This window comes from Arvicanthis niloticus, chromosome 8 (assembly GCF_011762505.2).
Source record: "Arvicanthis niloticus isolate mArvNil1 chromosome 8, mArvNil1.pat.X, whole genome shotgun sequence".
Classification (NCBI taxonomy): Eukaryota; Metazoa; Chordata; class Mammalia; order Rodentia; family Muridae; genus Arvicanthis; species Arvicanthis niloticus.
Genome location: NC_047665.1, coordinates 42437965 through 42465890, shown reverse-complemented (window position 1 = coordinate 42465890; position 27926 = coordinate 42437965). Strand labels below are relative to the sequence as shown.

At 39.0% G+C, this 27926-nt stretch overlaps 1 protein-coding gene across 4 annotated transcripts in view; it reads left to right on the top strand.

Moving 5' to 3' along the window:
- Amph (amphiphysin) overlaps positions 1-27926 on the top strand; it is a 186252-nt gene that overhangs the window by 143757 nt on the left and 14569 nt on the right. Inside the window, exons 12-19 of one of the 4 annotated variants that reach the window (XM_034510006.2) lie at positions 4396-4512; positions 7220-7243; positions 9227-9250; positions 9500-9970; positions 11717-11749; positions 12401-12445; positions 15967-16089; positions 26338-26403. In XM_034510006.2, the coding sequence (XP_034365897.1) occupies positions 4396-4512; positions 7220-7243; positions 9227-9250; positions 9500-9970; positions 11717-11749; positions 12401-12445; positions 15967-16089; positions 26338-26403 (903 nt within the window). The remainder of the gene's footprint in view (positions 1-4395; positions 4513-7219; positions 7244-9226; positions 9251-9499; positions 9971-11716; positions 11750-12400; positions 12446-15966; positions 16090-26337; positions 26404-27926) is intronic. The other 3 variants (XM_076939331.1, XM_034510010.2, XM_034510012.2) reach the window with 3 other exon arrangements.

Sequence of the window (27926 nt, the reverse complement as noted above, 5' to 3'; positions counted from 1 at the left end):
CACACCCTTCGATATCTACCTAAGTCACTGATGACTTCTCATTCTTCTTGGTCTTTTTGTTCTTGCCCTCCTCCTCCTCTTCCTCCTCTTCCTCCTCATCCTCCTCCTCTTCCTCCTCATCCTCCTCCTCCTCCTCTTCCTCCTCTTCCTCCTCTTCCTCCTCCTCTTCCTCCTCTTCCTCTTCCTTTTCCTCCTCCTCCTCCTCCTAATTAGATTCTACTTGTACTGTCCATATATTCTTGGGCATGTGTCCTTCCACTAAAGTGTAGCTAATTTACCAAACATATCAATAAAGAAAACTGATACTTTCTCTGCAAAGCTCTGTAATCTGTATCGATTACAGGTAATGGGTATGATCTGTACACACCTCCTCTTTCCATGTTATACGCACATTATCTAGGTACACTCATATAGGATTCTACCATCTCTCTCATTTATCTTCAGAAAATGATTTAAACTGCTTTCTAGTTTACCTTGAGAACGTGATTTCAAATCTATTCTTATCTGTCACTAGACACTTTCTTAGAGATTCTTGGTCCAGAGCAAGTTTTTGTTTGTTGTTTTGTTTTGTTTCCCACACACAGTGTTTAATTTCTCGACATGTACACGTGAGTACTGAGACTTCATCACACAATCAGTTTAGCTCTCTGTCAATCCACTAGTCCTCACAGAAGCTCATTCAAAGTAAAGCATCCATCCATCTTCCTTCCCCTCTCTATCCCTGTTGGCTTTCACACTTAGTCATAGCCTGTTGAAGACACTCATCAATGCCATGCTGCAGAGCTCACAATGACTTTGTTCAACTGTCTTCTGAGAAAACAAGAACAAAATGGCTAGGGAATTGGTTGTCTAGAATGTTGGGCTCATTGTGTGCCAACTTACCAGGACACTGCAGGCTTCCTAAGTGTGGCAACTGTGAAAATAGGAGGGAAATGGTCAGTCTGTTGGTAGAGCAAAGGGTGTTTTGCTACTCTTTAAAAATCTTTCTCTAATAAACGCTGTAGGGAAAGCACTTGACAACATTGTTTTGAATGAGTAAGATTTGCTTCATTGTGAGAGTGCAAATATTTAAATCATGCCAGTGGGCTGCAGTTAATGCCAGTGTTCAGGTTAACTGCAGTACATCTGCAACACTCTCCTCCTATGTTTCCAGTTTCGGAATTAGAGTTCCCCAGCCACGACTTCCTCATATGTATCGATAAAACATGACAACTTTGCTCATTGTTAGAAGTTATCAACTGTTTTGTTAAGTGTCACCTATTTATATTTCATGCCAAACTGCTCCTAATCGGCCTTGCTCCTACAAGCTTTCTCTTCTTTGCCTTAAGCTTCCCATTTGACATTCACTGCCTCATTAAAAAGTTCTGGAGGTATGAAAATCCTCGGAATATAATAAACATTCTTAAAATGTGTTAACAAAAGGGGAAAGCGATCTCTAGAAGAAGTAATACCAATGCCCTCATTGGTCTGTCTCATTAAAATACTGTGTTGTGATTCAACACTGCGTGTGACTGTTTCTGCACATACGAAGTTATGAGGCTTAGTTTTGAAGTACATGTTTCATATCTGAATGCCCTGTTGCTACAGCTTTGAATGCAGTATACATTAGTTCATAGTGCTTTGTAGGCTCTACATGCTGAAAATGACACATGATTAACTTTAAAAGTTTGTAAAATAAAACAAAGACCAAGGTAAAAATTAGAAAGTATAATTCAGTTTTCCAGAAGTAACATCTTAGCCATTCTGTTATATCATATTATTCTCTTTAAATAGTGAAACAAAATATGGCATGGAAAATTTAAATTTTTGTAATCTGTTGAATATTTTACTAAAAATATCAAACGATGATCTATGTCAACTTGACTTGATCCCATCCTGATACGCAACAGGATGATCGCATTGTAAGGCTGCGTCATGGCAGATGTAACTCTTCCTCCTTGTGGTTCTTCATTAGTCAGTATACTGTACATTAACATACAGCAAGGTGCACATATTTAAAATGTACATACTACTGAGTTTTGGCCTGTGTACGAAGGATAAGAGCTGTGTTCCTGGTGCTGCCTAACTCTCCCTTTTTATAGACTTCTAGGACTGGTTGGCAAGTTTGCGTTTAATAGAAGCAAAGAATTTGCTTTGCGTTACCTCTTTCTTCTAAGAAACTGTTTGCTATGTTGGAAACATGATGCTTTTGTAAGCAAATAGTGTCCAAAATTCTGTATGGGGCACTGTTAGAATTAAAAAATATACATTGTCTATTCCTTTTCACACATTTGTATAATATAGTCGGATGATACCCATCTGCAATATACCCTCTACAACTGTTCCCAGACTCCTCCTACCACTTCCCTCTTCCACCTACACATTCCTTCTTTACAGAGAACATGGTTATCAGTTTTAGGGCTTAAATTTCTTTTTAACAATACAAGTGCTTTTGGAAAAACAATGTCTATGAAATTTAAAAGCATATCATGAGATATAACCATGCTTAAAAATAGAAGGCTAAAGGCTAGTATTGGAATATATATATATGACACAACAAAAAGCAATAGTGGCACATATTCTATGAAATTAAGGGAGACACAAATTTGTCTAGGAAAAGAAAGCTGACTAGGAGGTAATGAGAGAGGGTGTTTGGAGTAAATATCGTCAAAGCATGATTGACTTAAAAGATGCTTATGAAAACCTTCACTCTAAACAATGAACATACATCATTAAAAAACATAGCCACAGGGACACATAATAAAATAAAAAGTATTTTTAAAGTTTATCTTAATGGAAAAATGCTTACATTAAAAAATAATGTATACCAATATAATAAAAATCTGTCCCTAAATATTAAAATAAACTTAGTAAATGTAAAGTTTTAACCTGGATTATAAGAATGTATTATTCCTTTGGAAAGGGAGCCCAGAGCCTGACACAAATGCAGCTTTCCTACACAACCAATGTGGGATGTTAAAGTATTACCTGTGCCATCCTCCCGTCTGTTCTTGCATTTCAGTATTCTGAAGTTGGTTTCTTTGACCAGTCATAAAAACAATTCCTGCCCTTCAAAATCTTTCTTCAAACACTTCAATTTTATGTAGTGCATTACCCATTGATATAACCTTTCAATTTCTACACAACAAAATGTTCAGAAATAAAACATACCAAATATCAAAAACATGTCTTTTGGCCGTGTAATACTGCCATCATTCCTGTCACTGTGGTATAATTTATGGAGACCTTGTCTCAGCTCTGCCCTTTACTTTGTAGCTTGAGCTCAGGTTAAATCAACTTCAAGCCCATGCTATTTCCTTGTATCCCATTGCAACTGGTGTACAGATGTCAATGTCTAACACAATCTTATAGTAGTATGGTAGACTTTCATTCTGTGCCATAGTTGCTTACCTGCTTTACAGCTAAAGGTTGGAGGGGTCATGTTGTAGGAAATACTGACCGACACAGCACTTTCTGTTTTCTTCCCCTTTACTATTCTACACACACATACACACACACACAGAGAGAGAGAGAGAGAGAGAGAGAGAGAGAGAGAGAGAGAGAGAGAGAGAGAGAGAGAGAGAGAGACAGAGAGAGACAGAGAGAGACAGAGACAGAGAGACAGAGAGACAGAGAGACAGAGACAGACAGAGACAGAGACAGACAGAGATGGAGACAAAGAGAGGTAGAATAGATATAATAATTAGATCAAGGAATGGGGTAATAATTCCTAATGAAAAACACCTTGACTTCAGGATGCATTTCAACTTGTTGTTTGAGGGGCAATTCATCATGATATGGATGGAATACAAGGTGTCTGGTCACATTGAGTCCACAGCTAGGAAGAAGAGAGAGGATAGGATGAGAGTAGACTATACAATGTCAAATTTTTCTTGTAACACTTCCACATAAAGTTTCCATAATCTTCGAAAAAAAAAAAAGTACTAGCAGGTAGGGATCAGGTATTCACACATAAGTGCATCTGGGGCACATTCCATTCAGTGCACTCATGGAGACCACGGGGAGGATAAGGGACATGAGGTGTGAAACACCATGAATCAGTTCCTAAGTTTTAGCATCATTGAGGTACACTGTACCAATGGGTTATGCTACTGGGTTCAAATTTTAGTACCTTTTTTTTTTTTTTTTACTTTTATAGTCATGTGTAATTTTTTAATCTGTTTATTTTTTTTATTTACATTGTTTAAAATAACCAAGAGGGAGATTCCTTTTATCTGTGTGGCAGTCCAGTACTTCCCCTCAATAGGAAATTTATCTGAGGGTGTGGTTCAGGGACATGAGTTATGTGCAGCTAGACTGTCACTGCATTGGATCAAATGCTAACATGGCTCGGGCCTCTCAGTGACACATTCCACCTGGCTCTTTCCACGAACTCCTATTCATCTCTTTCAACAGAATGAAGTCCTGGAGGTGAAGAAGGAGGAGACTTTGCTGGATTTGGACTTTGACCCTTTCAAACCTGATGTGGCTCCGGCAGGTTCTGCTGCAGCAACCCACTCTCCCATGTCTCAGGTATAAAGTGAGCTCAGATGTTTGGGGATGATAAACATTAATGAGTACACTTACTTAACAAAAGATCTCTGTGCCTTTCAACTGATGCTTATCTACTCTTCTGTTTGGTTGACAAATACCTCCCATTCGTTAGATGTAGGGAAACAACTTTATTACTACCAAGTATTATAGTCTTCTCCATGCCATTAGCCTTCTTTTGCCACAGAGCTGTTTGCCTCAGAACCATGTCTTTCAGAGTTGTTATCAGTGCCTCACGTGCTCTCAGAGAATGTAGGTTCTGATAATACACCTCAAGGCTTCCCTAAACAAAGTTCTTTTAGTTTCAAGTTTTTCTACTTATTTCCTCATGTTTTGGAAGTCAAAGAGTTTTTGGATAACTGCCAGACCATGCCCCACAAAAATGTCCTTGCAGTCTGGATGGTTCTGAGCTCGGAGCTGCACTCAAGTCCCTCCTGCAGAACAACGCTCTGGTGCTGATCACGGGTGGGTGTGGAGGGCCTTGCTTCTTGTGCTTATTCTTGTTCATCTCTTCCTCACTCTGTCCCCTTCTGGTAGCCACTGTAATAAGATTCTGTTAGGATCTGTTAGAATACCTGTATTGGATAGGGACACCTGTGTGCATAGGGACGATGCTTTTGGCATAGTTAGTGGGTAATCGTTGATTTTAGTGGAAGACAGTCAACAGAAACATTGAAATGTGGTGGTATGTACCTGTAATCCCACTCACTACTCAGGAAGATGTGAGAGGAAAATGAAAAGTCAGCCAGCCTGGGTTACAGAGCCTCAAAACAAACCACAAGTCAGTACTATTGACATTAAGTGCGTGTATCAGGGCAGGAGGCACACTCACACTTGGAGAAAATCCAAAGTTCTAGAATATAGCACAAATTAAAACTAAAATGTATTACAGAATTCAACTGGGAATTAAGAACTGACTTGAATTTCTAGTGCTGATGACTTGAATTATTATAGTTAACTCCTGAGGAGTACAAACTGCTCTGTGCAGACAGTTTTCTTGCTAGCTTGTGCTTTGCTAGGCTGACATGGTTTCTGAAGGCCTGCTCTTTGTAAATGGGGGAAGTAATCTAATAATCAAATACAATTAGCTTTACTGGTGCTTTGTAAATAAAGAGGATCTCTTGTTAGTAGGCTGTCTTTAAACTCTTCTTGGAGATTCATAATGTACATAAATCACCACAATTAGGACAGGCTGTATGTCCCTGTGACCCTCCTTCCTGCCAAGGAGGAAGCAATTCTGGCTTTCTGGTGGTCCTAACAGTGGTCTTCCAGGCTATGTATTTGCCTCTCCCCCTAAGGAGGAAGGCAGGTTGAAGGAGACTACAGGAGTTTGTTGGGTTCTGAGATACCCTTTCCTCTTCCCTCAAGGCTATCTCCTGTACCTACCACTGGGTCCTTTATGTCAGCTGCCAGGTCCTCCTTACCTCATGATCTCTGCAGTGCCCACACAAGCTCTCAGAGCCTTTCCTGTTCCCGAGGAGAGATGAACAATGCTTAGCATTGCTTCCTCCTTTGGAGAAAATGCTGCTGCCGTCTGCACCATACAGGGACTTGTGTTATATCGGTTTTCACTATCTGTTTTTAGCAAGAGGCTATAAAGAGAGCATCAGAATAGTCAAAAAATCAGAAAATGCATTTCCGACACAGAGACATCTGCAGATACAAATAAGTGTGATTTTTCAAAGAAGCCTTTTCTCCTATCCTCCCTGTCCTTGTTTGGTGCTAATCAAAAGGCTATCTAAGCTACATAGAGATGAAGTTAGAAGGCCAGATCGTGTAGGGAACATCAGTCAGCACCACAGGACCTGGCTCTCTGTGTAGAAGGCAGCTGTGGCCTCTAGAAACTCATTTGAAATAAATGTCTTTCTAGTCTTCTGCTTACCTTTACTGAATCAAAATAAGTGGGCGAATGCAGCCCGAGTCACTGAGGCATAAGTGTAAAGCAATGTGACATTAGCAGCAATTCTCAGTGTCAGGGAGAAAGGAAGGTCTCTCCCACTGCCCTCACCCTTGGTGCAAGTTGCTCTAACCATCCAAATTCCTTCATAGACCAGTGAGCTTTGTAATTAAAATATCAGTAAGTGCATGTCAGGCATGTTGCTTATAGGTTGTAATGGGTACCTATTAATGTGAATGACTGCCAATTGATCTGCGTGTTTTCTAATCCAACATCTTGGAGAAAGGCATTTTAAAGGATCTATTTGCTATCAAATTGGTCATAATATATGTTCTTCAGGTAGTAGGGAGAGGTAAACACATTGGTTAAGGATTAGGGTCAGCATTTCCTCAATGATATGATAACCCATGTGCAGGAAAACATTCTTACTTTAATGACATGTGTATATTAAAATAACACACTCATTGTACACATTCAGGACTGAGCAAGCTCTTCTAACGAGCAAAAGGTCAATTGCTTAGATCCCTGATGCTCTCACAGTATCTACATGTGACTAAACTCGGATTCAGTAAAGCTGTATCAAATTTCAATTTTGATTCTATTAGACTAGCACATTTTCAAGTTCCCAATAGCCACAAGTGATGAGTGTTCACCAAAATTGGTAACAAAAGTGGAGTGTTTCTACATCAAGAGTGGAGCTGCAGAAGAGAGCTACCACCCCAGCCTCTTTACATTGACTACCACTGACTGGGTGGACTGTCGCTTACAGTGTTTCTCTTTGTTTGCTTCCAGACATTGCCCTGGGACTTATGGACGGTAAGGCATCTGAGAACTAATTTCATATATTTTAATCTATAAAAATTTGGAACCCTTAATATATCTTTTAACTTGTGAGAAAAAAGAAAACCCATACATTTAATGATAATATATTCCCAAAGAAAAAAATACCTGAATGTTTGGAGCATTTCCCAAATCTGAAAATCTCAGTAGAGAAATATGTGTCAATGGCCCACATTGCTGAACAAATAGTGATCAAGACAATGGCGTTGTGCTCTTTGTGTATTCCTGTGGGGACTGATGACCCAAAGAACTGACACAATGATACTCTTAAACTGAATCAAAACACAGAGTGTGGATAAAAAAAAAGGTTATGGGAACATTTTTATCATTATATTTAATTAAATTTGGTTGAAACATTTGTAAAGTTGAGCTAGAACACTGTGGAGTTGAGTCTGGACCCTAATACTTATAATCTTGTACATTTAATCAATTTCTAAAATTCTCTAAGATTCAGCTTTTCACATCTATAAAACAAATGTAATGACATACACTTCAGAGGATTGTTTCAGGATTTAATGAGATATGTGCCTGGTGTTTATGCCAGTACATAGTATGTACCAACAAAAGGTAGCTATGATTCTGTCATTACTTTATATAGCTGACCTGATGTGCAAGGTTGAATAGTTTCAGAATTTAGAGTTGTGAGAGAATTTGAGCAGAGTCATCTACATTGCAAAATTAGGAGACTGATTACACCCAGGTAAATCCTAGCATTCCTTAGGGTGTGGTCTTAGTCTTTAAAAACTTCCCTAGAGTTTATATTCCATTTTGTAAGATCCATTTATTTATTTATTTATTCATTTATTTAATGTATATGAATACACTGTCACTGTCTTCAGACATACCAGAAGAGGGCATCGGATTCATTTCAGATGGTTGTGAGCCACCATGTGGTTGCTGGGAATTGAACTCAGGACTTCTGGAGGAGCAGTCAGAGCTCTTAACCACTGAGCCATTGTTGCAGCCCCTGTAGGATCCTTGAAAGAGACCAAGAGCACAACTAATAGTATTGATTGTTGCTACACATTACTAAGATATTTTTACACTGAATTTGTAATTTGTACTGAATTAGTTTTACTTGGGTATTCACAAAAGAGTGAGGGTGGGCTGATACTCAGGGCACTAGAATTCTAACCTCAACTTTGCGTTACTTTTCTTATGATTATGGAAACAACACTAATCTTAGTTACCCCCAGAATTTTCTAACTTTAATTAAATTGTAGTACATTTTACCCTCTCTAAAAGGACCGTAGTAAGAACAAAGGTACCTTCTAGAAGGAGCTTTTCATGCCTTCAGAGGGCAGACTTGCTAGAAAAAGTAATCATAACAAAAATGTATGAAATATTGGGTTTCTGGACATACTACCCATGATTCTTAGTCCAGTCTACTTTACAGGATATTTTTCTTGTGGGCAGAAATCAGCTTCTAGGTTTAGGGCTGACTGCCAAGCAAACACTCAAGCTAGTCAGAGGTCAATATAAATTCATTCTCCATCCAGCACATACCTCGATGATAGAACCTAGTGAAGAAGGAGTTTGGGAAGATTCTGCTCTGATGCTCTTACAGAGCTTGCAGCATCGAGTCATTTATTGACCTCTATGCTTGATAGCATCTTGGTGTTCTCAGACTCACATACTCAGTTGGATAAGCATTTTCATTTGTTGGTTTCCTAAAACAGAAATTGTGAACTAGCCGCTAATGACACATCCTCACTGATACCAGAAAATGACATGGGCTCTCTGTGTTTCATTTGTGCCTCCTCCACAATGGTCAAATAATTTTTAGAACAAAATCATTTCTGTAACAAAACAAGTTGTAAAATTTAATCCCTGGACAAAAAAAAAAAAAAAAAAAAAAAAAAGCCACAACATTCTGAAGAATATTGTCACTGGATTCTTCAACATTTCACTAAAGTGTCTTCTCATTCTTTATTCTTTTCTCTCCTCCTAATCTTACAGACAAGCACTGATTTGGTACAGCCGGTAAGTTGATTTCCATAACATTTTGGATTTTAAAGATATTTAATATCATTGTACATTTGGTATTTTTTTTGTTGAATGACTTTCTGCCCATGACATTGTTTGTCCTAGACTTGACCATAAGCCAATTAACTCAAGTACTTTCTGATTTTATTTAACTAGTACTACACTACTGAAGAACTGTATGTTTCTCATCAAATATCTCATAGTCTATTTCATTTTTTTCCCTTTGCTTTTCTGCATACATTAAAGACTGACTCTTCAAAAAGTCTTTCTATGTGTAACCTCATCATGGAGGAAACTCCTGACAGTGGTCTGGCAGAAGATATTCAAAGATATGAAACTGATATAGGTGCATTTATATGGGGCCCTCATGCTAGGGAAGACAGTGTCAGCCAGGAGATAACACCAAGTGGGTCTCGAGAAGACATAGCCTGTCTCTCTGAAGCAGAGCGAGACATGAGATTATCCACTGGAATGCTTTCTTCTGCTGACTGTTCTACTGTAGCTGATCAGGGAGAGGATGCCCCTCCAGCTAGAAATGAGAAGCTGTCTTCAGAGCCTGTTCCCGGGGCTGGAGTTGCTATTACAACGTGCATGGAGATGGACAAACCATATGCATTACTTGACTCAGAGATACCAGGCATCGGAAAAGTTGACCTGCTCAAAGAAGGTCATGAAGAAGCTAAAATATCAGATGGAGAAATAAAAGAGACACAGAAGGTAGAAGATTCTATGTGGGGATGTGTGGAGACATACCAAAGGGTAGATAATGGAGCTATTGATATCAAGGCAATAGAAGGTACTGAGGGGTTTGAGGAGAAAGTATGTGACAGCCCAGGAAATCCAGCACTAAATCATCTCAAAAAAGCAGCAGAGGAAGGCCAGGAGACACTTGAAAGTAGTGAAGTGGAAAGTTGGAATGATCTAAAGATGATATGTAAAGAAAGACTAGAAACCTATGAAAATTACTTTGAGGAAGCTCATCTATTGGAAAGAACCATGAGAAATGTATGTGTGACAGAGAAACTTGATGACAGAATCCAAGAGTTATCTGATGAGATGCAAGTAATAATCAATCATAAAAAGGTGGAAGGCTCTGGAGCAACACCTGCCAATCACACAGGGATCAGTAACCTGCCTATCCTGACTGACCCTGTGTCTATTATTAAAGATTCAAATAATGGGGAATTGGATTTAACTAAAAAAGAAATGATTGAAAATTTTAGTCGTGTCATTAAATTGCCAAGAACTGAAAGGGCAGATTCTTGGGGAACAGATCCAGATCAAGTCTGGCAGTCAGATTTGAAGTCAGGAATCAATGATGTAAATATCGTGAAAGTCTCTGATATTCCAGATGGCCACACAAGTACATTTGCCAAATGGCAGGAATCTAATACCCACTGGCATATCAGAGATATAGAAGGTTTACATAGATGCTGGGAACATTTAGTAGAAAATGAGAAAGGACTGGAGGAGAACTTACCAGCAGAGGTATGTGGGAAACATACCAGTGTTAGTAACTCGGATCAAAGCCAGGAGACAACTAGACAACTGGGTCAGGGAACCTCCCAGAATACTAGCATGGAGAGTCCTGATAGTTCCCAAGACAATGACATCAACAACTCAGATTTATCTGAAGATGAAATTGCTAACCAGAGATATGGATTGTTGTACCAAGAAATAGAGGCTGACAAAATTGAGGTACTTACCCTAGAATGTAGCATAGCCTAGTCAAATTTCCTTAGGCTCTGCTTTTCCTTATGTCTCTCATCGACTTCATTTTCCATCATTTATCTCCTTGACAGATGTACCTCTTGAAACCTATGTAAACCAAACACAAACAGGTTGACAAAAAAATCTAAATGATGACTGTGCTGGTAATTAGTGGAGTCCTTACTATCCCACTTCCTGAGTCTCAGTCTCTCTCTCTCTCTCTCTCTCTCTCTCTCTCTCTCTCTCTCTCTCTCTCTCTCTCTCTCTCTCTCAGAAGTGACCCCAATCCAAAAGATCTCCCTCCTTTCATTTTTTTCTTTCAAACACTAAAATGTGGTAAACCGTGAGCAACAAAGGATTACTGTCACTAATGTGGCTCTGCTTCAATAAAAACACATGAAATGTTTACCCAGTCTCAAACTGTAGAATCTTGGTTGCTGTTCATTAAAGTGATCAGTATCCGTGAATGAAAAGTGATACTTACCCCCATGGTTCTTGCTAGAATCACCTCATCATTATTGAGGTCAGTGTTGGTGAACACTGAAGCATGTGCATCTTTCACTTTTTTGTCAGCCTATTTATAATAATACAGCACGGCTCTTTGTAGTTCCCGAGCACTCCCAAACAAAGCAACCTGTTGTATTATTCTTAAATTTGTGTGTGGTAATAGTTTCTTTCCAGCTTGTCTAATGGATATTCACTCGTCCTGTGAGGTTGTTGAAAAAAGTCACACCTGGTTTCCATTTCTTTTAGGCTTCTGGAGGTTCATTTAACGATTTCACCCAGGTAAGGGCATTCTGTTTTCTTATAAGAGCTCTCAGCTGAGACTGTTGTACTTCTTTTCTGTGTGGGTTTTGTGTCACCAATCCAACAAAATGATTAAGAGCATTGGTACAAAATTTGACCTCCCTACTTACAACTTGAGTCATGGAAATATCATTGTGATGAAATGAGCCACACGTGTGGTGCACTTCACCAGGTGACCCAGCACGTTAAGTGCTCCATAATGCTATGCCAATTTTTCTACTAGTTCTTAGACGTGACCCCAATCCAAAAGATCCTCTAGACTCAGCTGCTGGGAAAGATGAGAGAAGGTTCTTAGAGATGAGGATTTTTAAGAGCTCCTTCTAAAATGTCATGGTGAGCCACATCACGTACAGTGATATGCTTAGTGATTCTTTAGGCAAAACAAAGCAAAACAAAAAGCCATTTGAAGATCAGAAACCACACTAAGGCCCTTTCCAAGAAAGTAGTGTTTCCTGGGCATTCTGCTAGTGCAGATTTATGCTTAGAATAACTCATGTTATCACTTCCTTGCTATTTTTTAATAATTTAAAAGGGAACTTCCAAAGACATTAAAATGTATTTATTGATACAACTGATGGCTACTACTTTAGACAGCTTTTTTTAAATGGCCCGTTTTCTTTCTCTTTTCAGCCCCAGGATACTTCATTATTCACCATGCAGACAGACCAAAATATGGTAGGTGGCTTGGTAAATTGATGTGACCATATTTGGGGACAGTTGAAAGTTGGCTACTAGCCTGTCTGAAATTTAATATACATATTATAATTTTTATAGCTCCCCCTTTTTTTCAGAAAAATGAGAAGAAAACATCTGTAAAATCTGACTTTCATCTTGTTTATTCCTGGCACAGAGATACCAACAGGAACTAGCTTTTTGTGGTACTTATGACCCTCAGTAGAACACAATGAATCAATCAATGTCACAGGTTTCTATGTGACTGTAACTTAAGCTACAGGATTAAAATGAATTTGTCTGAAGAATTTACTTTTGACTAACGTATCATTGCCTTTTTCCTTGAGGTACTAATTTCTCATCTCATATCTTCATTTTATAAGTTCTAGAGAGAAGCACTTACAGGCCAGCTATTGAAGAGACTTACATCAAGGAATGAGTAGGAAAGAGTTACTCTGGTGATGACTAGAGGAGATTCTTGGGAGATGGGAATGACATCTTTCAGCAGCTTCCTAATTAAGCTGATTGAAGAGACCTTGAGAGATGTCACTGTGTGTTTACCCTGCTGCAGGAAGGCTTGTACTTGCTGAGGGTTGAAGAGGTTATTAGCAATCCTGTTCCCTGGCCAGCCAAGTCTGTGCTATGAAGGATTTTTGAAGAGTAGCCAAGAAGAGGTTTGATACATAATTCATAGAAAAATATCAAAAATATTGCACATTTTAAAAATGCATAGATAACTGAAATCACAGAACAATGTCTGGATCATTGGCTTAGATTTCTAGAAATCTGGGCAAATTCTGAAGCTTTATTTAAATATGAACAAAGAGGATGGCTTTATACATGAGTCTAACTATATTCCATTGTTAAAATCAGAAAGTATACCTAGCCTATGGAATAAAACAGGCATTAGTTGGTGTTTTCTCATAAGGTACATGTTTACTTTTAAATAAGAAATTCTGAAAATTTTGTCTAAAAATTAATTTTAGTTCTATTCTGATATCTTGTCAATGTGTTATCATATTGTTGTGCTTTTTGCACAATCGATGGAGGACAGATCTGTCTTTTTTTAAGGGTATGGTATTAATTACAAAACCAGAGAAGCTTGTTTTGCCTATTCTCATATTGGCTATTCTCAGCCTTGATGAAATAACTTGGGTGGTGAGGTTTTATAATTATCAATTTTGAACAGTTATGGAGAACTCAGAAATTCAGGAAGAGAAGAAAAACTATTGATCACGATTAAACTCATAGCACTACATCAACACAGAAAGTCCAAGCTCAGAACCATGACCTTTCAGTGCCTTGAGGATCTCTCCACATTCTAGTGTTAGTTGTCTTGGCCATATGAACTTCCATGCTTTCCCTCCAGTCCTCTCCACATATTTCCCTGAGCAGACTTCATACTTCTCTACTGAGGACCACACCTTGTTCTGCTCAGCACTGGAAATGCACCTAAGGTTCTTGCTACAAGGCAATAGGCAATGGCCATGCACTGGAACTATAAACTATAACTACCAGTATGTTGATACTGTGTGGCATCTGAGGAACAGCAGAAGCCACAACATTGGGCTCATGGACTGAACTGGGCAAAAGGGATTGAAGCTGGCATTCAGCTGCGTATCTCCTGGCTCATGTCTCCTGGCTCACAGAACATCACTATGTACCAGTTGAAACCATTTTAAGTCTCCAGACCTTTTTCCTTTGCTGCCCATCAATCCTATGAGTTTGTATTAAATAGCCCTTCAAAGCCTGAAAAAGCAGTACTGGAAGACAAGTCCCATGTTGGGTTATGAGTAGACTCTCAGCTCTGCCAGCCCTTCTCTGCCTCTCTACTGACATGGCTCAGTCGCATCACTGAGGATTTTCAGAATCCGTGCTCCAAGACAATACAGTCGGCTTTATTCTGACCAATTTTCATTCTGAAAGAAGAATAATTTCTACAGCCCACATGGAGACATAGCATGTTATTGGTCCATTAACATCTGTCAAGGCAGATACTTTGTGGAACAACAAAAACAGTTGAAGCAGAGCCCAGTTCACATAATAAGACTTCAGATTTTACCACAAGGTGGTGCTTAAATTTTGAACTTCATTGGTATATAGTAAGAAAATATTTAAATTTTCATATCTCGGAAGGAATAAAAGAGTGACCCATAAGACAAATTTCTGGGCTTTATACAGAGTGTTTCATACTCGCGCAATAGAGTAAGCTGCATTTGTCCCCTAGAACTTAAGTCACAACCACAACTGTTAGAACTCAGTGAACATGTGTGCTCATGAGAAAATCCCAGTCCATGTCTGCTCACGCCATACTAGAGGTGCACTTTTTTAAACATGGAAACACAGTTAGACTCATGTCTAAGGCCACCCACATTGTTCTTATTTTAATAAAGATCCAGAACTTCCCCAGAATTTCCCAGATTCCTAGAAATCCACTGCAATGATTCAAACATCGTTCTATATTTTCAGTTATCTTTGCATTTTTTAAAACGCACAATATTTTTGATAATTTATATGAGTTGTGCATTAAACCTTCTCTTGGCTTCTCATCAGCTTTAGAACAATTTCTCCATCACTTTTATGTGAAATTCATTGTGTGCTGCATTAATGAAGTATATAGGAAAGGCAGAAGGTTTTGAGCTGAGAGATGCTAGAGACCTGATTCAGTGTTTAAGGGGTGTGTAGGCTGACTGTATATAGCAGTCTCGTGGGGACAACAGCATCTTATTTTCCCCCCATAGTATAAAGGGTCTAATGGAGATCATGGGGAAAACTGCCTTATACTTTTTCAAGCAACCAGTTGATTGCTACAGAATCTTTTGAGGGGAGGTCAAAAAGAAGGGAGTGAACCAGAACCTCAAACATTCTGCAGTTTATGGAGCAGCCAGGTTGCGGAGCCTGCACTCCTAGCTTCGGAAGAGATACACTGCATTAAATAAATATTTTTAATTTGCATACTGGAATGATCCTTTCATTTTTTGTGTAATATATATATTTATTCACTGAAGGATCACAGAACTATGTGATCAATAGATTCTTTCTGACTCCTTTCACCCAGCAAATGTTGGACCTTCTAGAGATATTCTCGTTGATTCTCTCTCTCTCTCTCTCTCTCTCTCTCTCTCTCTCAATCTCTCTCTCTCTCTCTCTCTCTCTCTCTCTCTCTCTCTCTCTCTCTCTCTCTCTCTCTCCATACAACAGAAGAGTTATTTCAGGTTCTCTCATACAATCCACAGTGGCATGAAGACAAATTGTTACAGGTGAATACAGTAGTAGGTCTTTGCCCAACTTTGAAGGAAACCATTTTGGAGCCTGGTTAGAAGAAGCTAACACAACCCACTCCACGACTCTTCAGTTCTGCAAGTGTCCATGACACTAGATGAGAGAATTCATTTTTTCTAGAATGGCTTTAGTAAAACTGGCAGTCTGTTCTGAATAATGATGAGATTCTGGATTGTCCAGAATTCTGCAGTGTCACCTATTCACATGTTGAATCTTTTCTTCTTGCCCCCAAATAACCCAAGGCTGAAACTGAGCAGGCTCTATCTACAGAGCCCCAAGCAGAGGAGCCTCCTGCCACTGCTGCTGCACCTACTGCTGGGATGGACCTCGGGCTAGAGATGGAGGAGCCAAAGGAGGAGGCTGTGGTGAGCACTATCCCCTTCCATTCACTCTGCTGCTTCTTTCAAGCTTCTCCCATGAAACTTTGTGTCACCTCCTATCCAGACTTTAGCTAGCCTTGATATTTCCCCACCACCACCACCACCACCACCACTACCACCACCACCACCATCATCACCATCACCATCACCATCACCATCATCATCATCATCAAGACTATAGCAAAGAATCAAACTTATGCATTAGGGAAACTGCCATGTAGCCATTGGTGTGGCTTTTCAAAACTGTACCTTGATTGTTTTGTTACACTTCTTTTACCAGTGGAGAGAATTGACCTATTTCTGTGTTCCTCCTAAGACAGTTGGAAATATCCTGTAATTAGGGATCAAATAGCCCAAGATAACTTTGCTATTCATGTATATGTGCTACTGACAGTCAGGTCTGGACAGAGTGTTTCCAGGTCCTTGGCCTTTTATCCAAAACAACAGAAGCTGTGGTCTCATACAGACCTGAAAAAGAAACAAAATAAATTAATTTGGATAGTCCAGATTAAAGAGAGATACATTGACAGGACTGATAGCAGGGCACATGAGGGAATATACTCAAGGTTTCCCACTATGCTTCCTCCTATAGAGCTTAAAAGAATGGGCTGGCTACTGAGGGGCATAGTTTGAGTGGCTCTCAGTCTGATTGATTAGGTTATGTCTTTATCTCTCTGCTATGCATGTCTTTTCCCATAATATATCTGATTTTAATCATATGCATGGCAAATTATTCATAGGCATAAGATGATCCCTAAAAGAGGACAATTTTGTCTTATTACATATGCAGCAAAAACTAGCTCCAGCCAGACTGGCCCTTCTAGTCTTTATACCTATATAGGTTTGGAATTCATTTAAGTAGTAGCTGTATAATTTGTTATCAGGGGTGGGAAAACTTATTCAGAAATGGAAACACATGTAGTCTGATGGATATAGGAGTTTAAGGAGGTTCTGACGTTTCAGGTGCATTGTCTGGATAGGAGTGCTTATACATAGTATGTGCACGTGATGCAGCTAGGCTGCCACGTACATTATTACAAGTTGGGATGGGGCTGCATAACTCAAAACCAAATGGACACCCATGGTCACTATCCTGTCTCCTATGATTGCCTGACACATATGTATTGATTCTTTATGGTTTTACTTTCATAAGTTGGTGATGGCCCAATATTAAACCAATGGTATATATTTTAGAACTGTGAATCTATAAATATTTATTCTCTAAAAATATTTTTTTCAAAGTCCAGTTTACGCAGGCTTTGCAGCTATGAGGGACCTTATGGATACCTTTGTGCTGGGTTGGAGATCCACTCAGCTGCTCAGATACTTGTTTTTAACCATGTTGCACACAGCCATGAGGAAGACCTGTGGGGGTCTGCCCTGTACTGACAACTGAGAGGAGATAATGATTCAGTCAGCTGCAGTGGTCAACTTCTTTATTTATACAGGTTTCACAGAACAAAGACAGACTAAGGATTATCCAATCAGTACTGATTATATCATTTTGTCTCTTGACATGTGTTTGGTTTTCCATTACATATTCATGGTTACAAGTTCAGTTACAATTAGAAAGTACAAAAAGAATAGGTTTTGTTTTCATTATTGTATTTATAACTCTAAGGAATCTAAAGAATGTCTCTGTCAAAGTAAACATTTATTCTATACAGTCTGCTTTTAGGCTGGCAGTAGTTGTAGTTTTAAAGCACCCCAGACAAACTGAAAATATCTGAATTGGTTTTTTTTTTTTTAATGAATAGCAAATTCTAATCCTTTTACTCTATTGTTTCATCATTTGTGTTATAAAGTGGGAAAAGTTGTTTTAGTTGATCTCTTATTTACCGAGTTCTATGACTACAGGTGTGTACCCTGTAAGGTCCCCTTTCTTTAAAGTACATTTTCAGAGAGCTCTAAGCATATTATAAAAAGCGGTCATGAATCTGTTACCAATTCTCCTGGCCAGTGAGAGTTTCTCAAGTTTCTCTATGTCTATCCTGCCCCAATTATACTGTTTCAGTTTGCTTGGGGGCAGATACCCTGAGAAGATCCCTAGAACCACAGCCTCATTTAGGACTATCACAATCTCCAGGGCATAAGGACGACTTCCAAATAAGACCAGATAAAGTTATTTCCCTAAAAGCAAAAGAGATAGTAAGTTTACAACTTTTCTAAAAGGACTCAGACATAATTTTCTTAGGAGAGACATAAAATGAATCATAATGCAAAAAGTCCCCAAAAATGCAATGTTCAGAGACCAAAACCTGAAAGTGAGAGTTGACAGTGATCACAGCATTTGGCTCACCTTTGCTGGAACTGTGTCAAACCACTGTGCTTGCTTTATAGTTGGCCATTTCCAGTGGATATGGCTGTGCCAATGCAAGCTCATGGATAGCAAAATGCCCATGAATGTGTAGAGAGTTGAAAATGTCTCCTGAGAATTTTAGTGTTTACCACAGCCTTCATAGAATACACACAAATAGAAAATCGGGTTCTGCCTTGCCAAAATCCTATTTTCTGGACTATGTACTACATAAATGAAGCTTATATTATATGTAAAATATGTTATTGGCTCCTAAGGTTACTTTATCTGTAAAAGTACAGGTTATCTGCCAACTCAACAATTTATTACTACATCATTAATAAATAATAGAAACAATAATAATTAACAAGATGAAAAGTAAATGTAGGGTATTATAGAAATAGAAAATACCAGTTAATTCTAATTTTTAAAAACTGGGGCTGAGGAGATGGCTCAATAGTCAACAGCATTTGCTGTTCTTGCACAAGACCTGGGTTCAGGCCGTAATGCCAATGAAGTGGCTTACAACCACTGTTAACTGTAGTTCAAGGCACTCTATCACCCTTCGCTGGCCTCCACACATACCAGGCATCCAGGCAGTACCCATACATGCATGCAGACAAAACATATACACATAAATTAAGACTAAATAAATATTCAAACCAAAATTTAAAAGGAAATTAATAAAACTTTAATACTGTTCAGATGAAAATACAGAGAGGGACTATGTCCTGTGGAAAAATGAGAAGTGTGTTCATCTAGCTGAATCCCTTCTAGAAGTGTCTGTTGCTTGTGTGAACTTCCTATCTCCCCAAATTTATTAGTGGGTTCTGTGCAAATGTAGGGTTTTCGTATGGTGTTAGGTTGTGACCTCTCTACTCACCTTAGCTGTGTGGTTACTTAAGATGAAGAACAGAGGCTGAGGAGGTGGCTCAGTGGGTGGCATGCTTGCTGTACAAGAGTGTGGGCCTGAGTTCTGATCCACAGTACCCATACCAAAGTCATGCATGGTAGTACATGGATACAATCCAAGCCCTGGAAACAGAGACAGAATTCAAAGAATTCAAAGAATTCTGTTGGCTGGACAGTTTAGCTAATCAGTGAAATCCAGATTCAGCTAGAAATTCTATTTCAAAACCAAAGTGGAGAGTGAATGTCTGAACTCTGGCCCCCACAAACACACACGGGCACATACATCCACACATACATGCACACACACACAAACATAGAAGAAGGAAAAACTACAACTGATATTCTTGACCGCTGTTCTAGTTAACGATATGGTTGACTTTGAGACAAATGTGGCCAACACAAGGAAGGTAGATGGATGATGATTTAGATTTTAAAGAAAGTGACTTGATTCTGAAATGTTCACATCAAATTCCCATTTTGGATGTCAGAAAGCTTCTTCTGCATCAGTGCTTGTGTACTATATTGAGCTCAGGCTCCAGCACAAAGCCTAATTGCATAAAGTCCATGACACTGAGCAGCAGAGTGGAGATATGAAGGAGACAAGTCACTTCTCTAAGCACAGGTTCAAAGGATGGTTCTCCATGATCCCTTCTCAGGTTGTCGAGACCACCCACCACCCATTCATTCCAAATTTTATACTTCTGCAAGCAGATTTCTTTTTTTTTCTTTTTTGTTGTTTTTTTTTTTGTTGTTTGGTTGGTTTTTGTTTTGTATGTTTTCTAAGACAGGATTTCTGTGTAACACCCCTGACTATCCTGGGTCTCATTTTGTAGACCAGGCTGGCCATGAACTCACAGAGATCCACCTGCTTGACTTACAAATAGATTTTTAAAATACATTTTAAGTAAAATATAATTACATCATCCATCCCTTTTTCCTTTCCTTTCTCTAGCGCCTCTTATGCACCTTCTCTCCAATCTTTCAGATGTCTCCTCAAGTTAATAGCCTTTTTTCTTTGATTATTATCATTATATACACATAGGCACAAATACATAAATAGGACCAACTGAGTCTGTTTCTGGTTGTGTATATATGGTTTCAAGTCTGAGTACTTTGTATCAAATAACCAAAGGGACTCATGCTGAGGAGAAGCCAACTCTCCCTCTCTCAGATCTCATTGTAGTTCTTTGTTAATGAATGGGAACCTTTGATATTTTCTCCATTGCACGTAATGTATCTATTAGTATTGTCTATTTAGGTCTTGTCTATATAGTCATTTATAGATAAGACAGTCTCATGGCTGTCTTTCTGGTACTCTGTTTTTTACAATCCTTCTTTACCCCTTTTACTTCAGTGTTCCCCAAGACATATCTGCAGGAGCTGTGCTACAGGTATATCCACTGGATCAGGGCTTCCCATAACTGTTTCACCTCTGCATGGTGTCTGTTTATGTTTTTCCATGAGGGTCTCCATTTGCTGTAAAGAGAAGCTTCAGTGAAGGACATTAGGACCCCAGGTGGGCTGAAATCTCTGCTTACATCAGGACTTTCCACAGTTCATTCTATACTTAAGAAATGTTCTTGGGTGTAATTGAAAAACCAAAATGAAACAGAAGCTTGTGTAAAGAGCTTCCCAAAGGCAGTATGTGTCTACATCCATCGTTTAGACTGTAAAGCAGTTGTTAAAGGGGATGTGGCAGCAATACCCTAAAATGGGTGTGCACGGCACGAGCTCCTTGGATGTAAGAAGTTGGTGTGAGGGAAATAATTTTACCTTCTGTTTCTCATCTCTACTTTAAAGGAGTTGCACCTGATAAAGTTGTTTTACTCTTAAAAATCTACAGCTGAATGCTTTAAAATGTAAGGACTTTCAAATCCCTGTAGCATGATGAAGCACCTTTATGGCTGTCTTCAGCCTGTGTTTGTTAAGCAGTTGGGGTGACAGATGCCCTGGAGTAGTGTACTCACTAACACCACAACTGTTCCAAAGCCATGAAGTTAGAGGGCTGCCACTGGATCTTCCCAGTGTGGTGCTCAGCTGACTGCTCCTCTAGCTTCAGGCCACACACTGGCACCTGTCAAGCCCCAAGCTATTCTGAGAATATATATATATATATATATATATATATATATATATATATATATATATATATACATACACACATACATATACATGTGTGTGTATGTATATGTATATATGGTCCTTGCCACACTCAGCGTTGGGAGATTTGTTCACAGAACATGAGTGATTTTCAACTCAGTCTTGTCTCAGGCTGAGCGTGGCCCCTTTCCTTCAACTCTGTCATCCTGATCCAAAGCCCACTTAGGTTACAATCTGCTGCTCCTGTTCTGTTGTCAGTGTTTTGAGTCAGAGTCTCAGTGTGTAGGCTGGCTTGTCACTTACTTATGTAGCTCAAGCTGTCTTTCTACCTCAACCCTTTAAACGCTGGGATTGCAGGCATGTGTCACAATGCCAGACTTGCAAAGACACTATATTTTAAAACAACCTCAGGGCTGAAATTATAACTCAGTATTATCATGCTTGCATTTCATGACTGAAGCTCAGTATTCAGTAACAAACACTGTTAAATAAAGTTAAGTATAAGTCTTTCTTACAAACTTGGCAAAAAACATTGACAATACCTACTATGATTACTTTTCAAACCACTACTTACTTGCTTATGTTCCCATTTCTGAGCAAGCACATGTACAATATTGACCTTTCCTTCAAAAGCTACACCTACTTCTAGAGACTTTGCAGATAAATCACTAATAGAAACTTTTAATGCCACAACATATCATTAATACATACTATGCCCCCCTGCTTAAAGCCAAATTATCAACAACAAAAATTCATTAACTTTGACATATCTGCAGGTGATTTTTTTTTTTCAAGGAAGATGTGAACCTAATTTTAACAGCTGTTGTGTTGGCAACAATGTAGCGACTGGTTGAGTTGGATTAGAAGCTAGCTGCTTAGGGCGTCTGACGGGACTGAAGGAAAGACTAGAGTAGCAGCTTGAAAGCTGAGTGAGACCCAGACGAGGAAGAGAAAATCCTGTAACTCTCTTTGGAAGGAAATGCATGAATGTGTGAGCCACATTTGCCATTTGCTGAACCAGATACCAACTGGACAGAAATGTTTATAGGATGTGGGTTTCTAGGGTAGCACGCTCCCTTCAGTCTTGCTGGAGGGAGGCTGTGGTGGGCAGTGTGTTAAATATTGTTTTATGAAGAGGCATGCCAACTGGCATCCTGTGTCAAAGCACTGGAAACTTCTCTGTAGGATCATAATGGTCCCTTGAAGACCTGAGTTGCCTTATGACTTTATCTTTAAAATAAACCCTGATGAAAATGTTTAGTCCTTAATTTTAATCCTTTTAAATTGAAATTTTAAAATTTATAAAATGTCAGAAATTTCAGGCTGTCAAGAGCTCTGGCTCCAGCCTCATTTAGGGACGGTGAGGTGAAGACAGTGATGGTCTGAGGTTGGGACTCCCACTGCTTCAATCCCTTCACCAATTTCCTCTACAAGTTTACACAGCCAGCTCCAAGGGGAACTAGCAGTCCACTGCCAACCCTGTCGTCAGCACTTCTTTGCTCCATCTCACTTCTCAACTGAACAATGAGAACACAGAGCTCCAGAGAACTTTCACCTTTAGGATGACGTTAATCCTTAGCTGGTGAACGTAACTGTGAAATATTCTTGTTTGTATTGCAATAGAGAAATCTAGGCAAAGATCAGAAGGCCTTTTGAACTTTCCCATTCTCTACATAACTTTCTAAACAGTGAAATCTAGAAGATAATTCTCAAAAGTAATGTAGAAAAGTTCTACGCAGCTGTTCTAGTTTCATTCTGTTGTTACCACAGCAACTTGAGGAAGAAAAGGATTTATTTGACTCAGCTTTCCATGGAAGAGCACTGTCTGCTGGCCTGTTTGTTCAGCCTTATGCTTTGTATGTTCAACTTTTCTTATGCAGTCTAGGACCATCTGTTTAGGGGATGGTGCTGCCCACAGTAGACTCATTCCTCCTTCATTGATTAACAATCAAGACAGTGCCTTCATAGACGTGTCAAAAGACTAATCTGAGCCAGGCAATTTGTCAATTAGGGCTTTCCTCTAAGCTGTGTCAAGTGGACAATTAAAACTAACTAGGACACCAACTAACTGCTTCTTGATTTCTGTTTGTTGCAACACTTGCTATTGATGAGGAGAGACTTTGTGATATAATTGCTAGTTCCCAAATAGTACAGAAAGTAGGAAAAATTACTTAAAGAGTGGCATTCCAAGTGTACAAGGGGTGACCTCGTGGCATAATGGTAGCACGTCTGACTCCAAGTGCATAAGGATACACATCATCCATCTGAAAGCATACCTAGAGTCCTCTTCAAACCATTGTTGTTAGCTTGAGAGCTCGCAATGGATGCCTGTAGTTTGTGCTCAAGCTCTAAGGGTTGCTAGAAAACTCTCTAATTTAGATGTTTATCTTCATGGGTACAGATTGGTTTGACAAAAGCACATAATTTGGACAGACAGTTCTAAACCTGTTCACTACTTGAGCGGGTTCCTTGAACTCTTTTCACCTTTGATAACTCCCAGGAAATGGGAATAAGCTATAATAGAGATGTTAACAGAATAATATGCAGCAAACACAAAACTTCTGTTACAGCACCTGGAAAATGTTTCATTCACAGTCAAAGCCAGTTTCTTTCCCAAGCTACAGGGTGCACATAAAATAAAAATGACAATAGTCTGTCTGTGCTTCAGGATTATTATTCTTTAGAATCAGAATAAACTAGAAAGCCTGAAGCTCAGTGGCCTTTCCATCAGGAATCCTGCTGTATTCTGACTCCAGCATAGGCCATCCTGCAGTTATCAGAATGTGTCAGTTATTTAAAATCAGTAATGTATAATTCTTGTAGCCTTCACTTACCATTATGTCATTTATGCCAGAGATAGTGAAAATAAAATAATTGCATATATGAAGATGGGATGAGAAAACTAAAAACACTAATATGCTATAAAAATAACAAAGTTAACTGGTATCAGTTCTATTGTAATCAGCATTGATGATGTAAGAGAATTTTGACAAAGAACATTTAAGTTTCTAGAGTGCTGTATTTTAGAAATTTCAACCATGACCAGGAAGCTGTTCCCTAAGTGAAAGCATAGAGATGGCTGAAGCAATAGCTGAGCCTACAAGGCAGATGATGATTATGGAAGTGCCTTCCTACAGCACCCATGCATTGGCATTGTGCTATTGGAAACATGCTTGCATACCTTTGGTACGTATTTGAGACATTCAAAGTATATGGTTATCTGAAACTGTTTGATTTCAGACCCTGGGACAAGAGCCTGAGGCTTTGCAATTTTACATATCAGAGCACCCTGGCCTTCAAGTTCTCCCAGCATCCCTCAGTCCCTACCTGACATACTCTGCCCCCAACTCTGAACTTCCCAGCCCAGGGGCTGAGCTGCCCTTCCCAGAAGCTTTTTCCCTATATAATCCAGACATTTTGGTCTCTGCCCCTGTTCTTCTCCTCTTAATTCTGCGAGCATACCCCTTTCTTTCTTTCTTTCTTTCTTTCTTTCTTTCTTTCTTTCTTTCTTTCTTTCTTTCTCCCCAACCCTTCCTCATGATGAGTTCCCTGCCCGTAGTCCTTGAGGCCAGTGAATTTGCCCAGTGGAGAGCAGCTTCCCAATAAACCTGCCTTTAATCTAATCTAATCTGGTTTAAATTGATTCAATTCAGCTATGGTGGAGAAATAACCTATCAGCAGCAACTTGATAAATTCTAGCTTTAGTTGGTTTCTACTGCTGTGATAAACACCATAGCCAAAGCAACCCTGGGAAAGGGAGTTTATTTGATTTACACATCCCAACCACAGTCCATCATTGAGGGAAGTCAAGGCAGGACCTCAGTCAGGACAAAAACCTGTAGGCAGAAACTAAAGCAGAGGCCACAGAGCAATACTGCTTACTGGCTTGCTCCCATGATGTTCAGCCTGATTACTTGTATAACCTAGAACCACCACCCAGAGTGTTCTTGGCACTCCTATATTGGTCATTCATCAAGAAAGTATACACACACACACACACACACACACACACACAGAGAGAGAGAGAGAGAGAGAGAGAGAGAGAGAGAGGAAACCTATACTAAGTTGAAGAAGAATTAAATTACCAAATTATGTGTACATCTACAATTATTAAAATTATTGCTACATCTACAACTGGTAAATAATTGGTAAGCTGCTTCTCAGGTATTGTTTGGAGTTATTGTTATTGAGCAAAGGAGTAAATGAACAAAACAATGAATGACCTTGCTTCACTGATTACGAAGTCTCCTGCAGCCTCCATGCTGGGAGATTGGACTTTGTCAATCCGGTTCTGTGATCTCATTGTATTTTCTCTCTGTCAAGACTTGATAACTCTCTGCTTGCTAAATTATATTATATTATGTTATGTTACATATTACATGTTACACATTATATACTATATACTATATACTATACACTATACACTATACACTATACACTATACACTATACACTATACACTATACACTATACACTATACACTATACACTATATACTATATATTATATTTCTGTAATTCTACTCCCAAGTTTTGCTAACATAGTTGCTGGTATTTAGAAGATTCTGAAAGAAATGTCATAACATTTCCACCAACATAGAATATAAGATGAAATAGCAGATAAGTAAGTAGTGTTTCTGGCTAGCAGTATTGTTCATCATAGCATATGGACCTCATCGTCAGAGAAGCAATCAGGTGTCTGAGGACAGAAGAGAACTTTCAACTTTTGGTTTTGGTTTTTTGATTTTTTAAAAATTAAACATTTTCCGTCAGGAACAGAAATCGTGTGTAAGGGAATCTAAAGTGGTGATCGTAGGACTTTAAAGTGTAAATCAAAACGTTAATTGAATATGGCTAGAGAATTGGAAATCCATTGCTAGTCATGCAAAAAACTGAGAAGAATTCTTTTACTTCCATTTTCTGTATAGGTCATTCTGCATGGAGTCATTCCTCAGGAGTCAGAATTAGCAGCCTTCTCCAGCATTCACTCCAGGGTCCGGGTGATGTTTATTTGCCATCTTACCAGCCCTTTCCTACACACTAAGTTCCTTTCATGTGACAGAGCCATCTGCTGGTGGCTTGTGTCACTGCAGTGTTGGAGTCAGAACCAGCAGATTCTGTCAACAACACCTGTTCACATTACTTAGCCAAAGGAGAGCTATGACGTGTATATCTTGCGATCGCAAAATACAAGACAGCCCCCCCACACAGTCAGAAGACAGTCAGAAAATGATCATGCATGAACTAATGATTCCGTTTGCATCAAATGAGTTTTAAAATTACCTTTGGTGTTTCTGTTGAGATGGCTAAGTGTTTAAGAGTGCTTGCTGTCTTTCCAGAGGACTCTAGTCAGTTTCTAGCACCCAATTGGGTGCCTCATATTCACCTGTAATTCCAGCTCCAGGAGATCTGCTGCCATTTTCTGACCTCCACAGAAATCTGCATGCACATAAACACACAATCACACATACACATTAGTAAAATAAAATAAATCTCAAAAAACCATAAAATTACCTTTAGCAATACCACCAATATGCCATAAAATAATATATTTTCTTCTAGAGCAGTCACATTAATTCACTTAAAACAGTACCAATTACTAAGGAATGATATGTGCTGCTCAGAACATATAAGCATGAAAGAACTTATGTAAGTGGAGGTACATATTATAAAATTCAAATGCATGCTTTCCTCTCTCTCTCTCTCTCTCTCTCTCTCTCTCTCTCTCTCTCTCTGTGTGTGTGTGTGTGTGTGTGTGTGTGTGTGTGTGTGTGTAGTTTGCCATTCTGTTTACATGTATTTAGAGTCTATTGAGTCTGTTCAATGATATTGAACTAATGAAACCATTAGATTGGTCATAGGTATAATTCTTTTCAGGACAGATGAAAAGCAAACATAGATTTATGACTAAAAAATTTGTCTTCCTCATTCAGGCCCATGAGTCACTTCATTCATATTGTATATATGAATAGTTCCCAGTGCGGAAGGAAACTTACTAGGTCTTTAATATCGTAGTGAAAGTCTGTTCCCTCCTCACCCTTTTCCCATCCCTTCTCTTCTCCCTCTCTTCCTCTCTTCCTCCCTCCCTCATTTCCTTCCTTCCTTCCTTCCTTCCTTCCTTCCTTCCTTCCTTCCTTCCTTCCTTCCTTCCTTCTGTACCACTGAGCTCCACCCCAGCCTAAAATTGCTGATTTCACAAACAGATAAGTCAATGAGCAACTCAGGCCCGAGATGCCTTCCTAAGTTGTTACTAATTATTCTTCTCTTGACAACAAATCATCTATAAAGAAAACAATTGTTTACTTAAAATGAGAAATGAAATTTTCTTAACATTTTAAATTTATTTTTGTTGTTGGCCTTTTCAGTTATTCACTGAAACACAAATCTTCATATAACCTTTAACTCATTTCAATTAAGTATCGGCATTTAAAATTCATTTCAATTAGTATCAGCTACAGTTCACACAAGAGGATCACTTTTCTGAATCCATGTATTTAATAACAGGGCAAGAATAGAG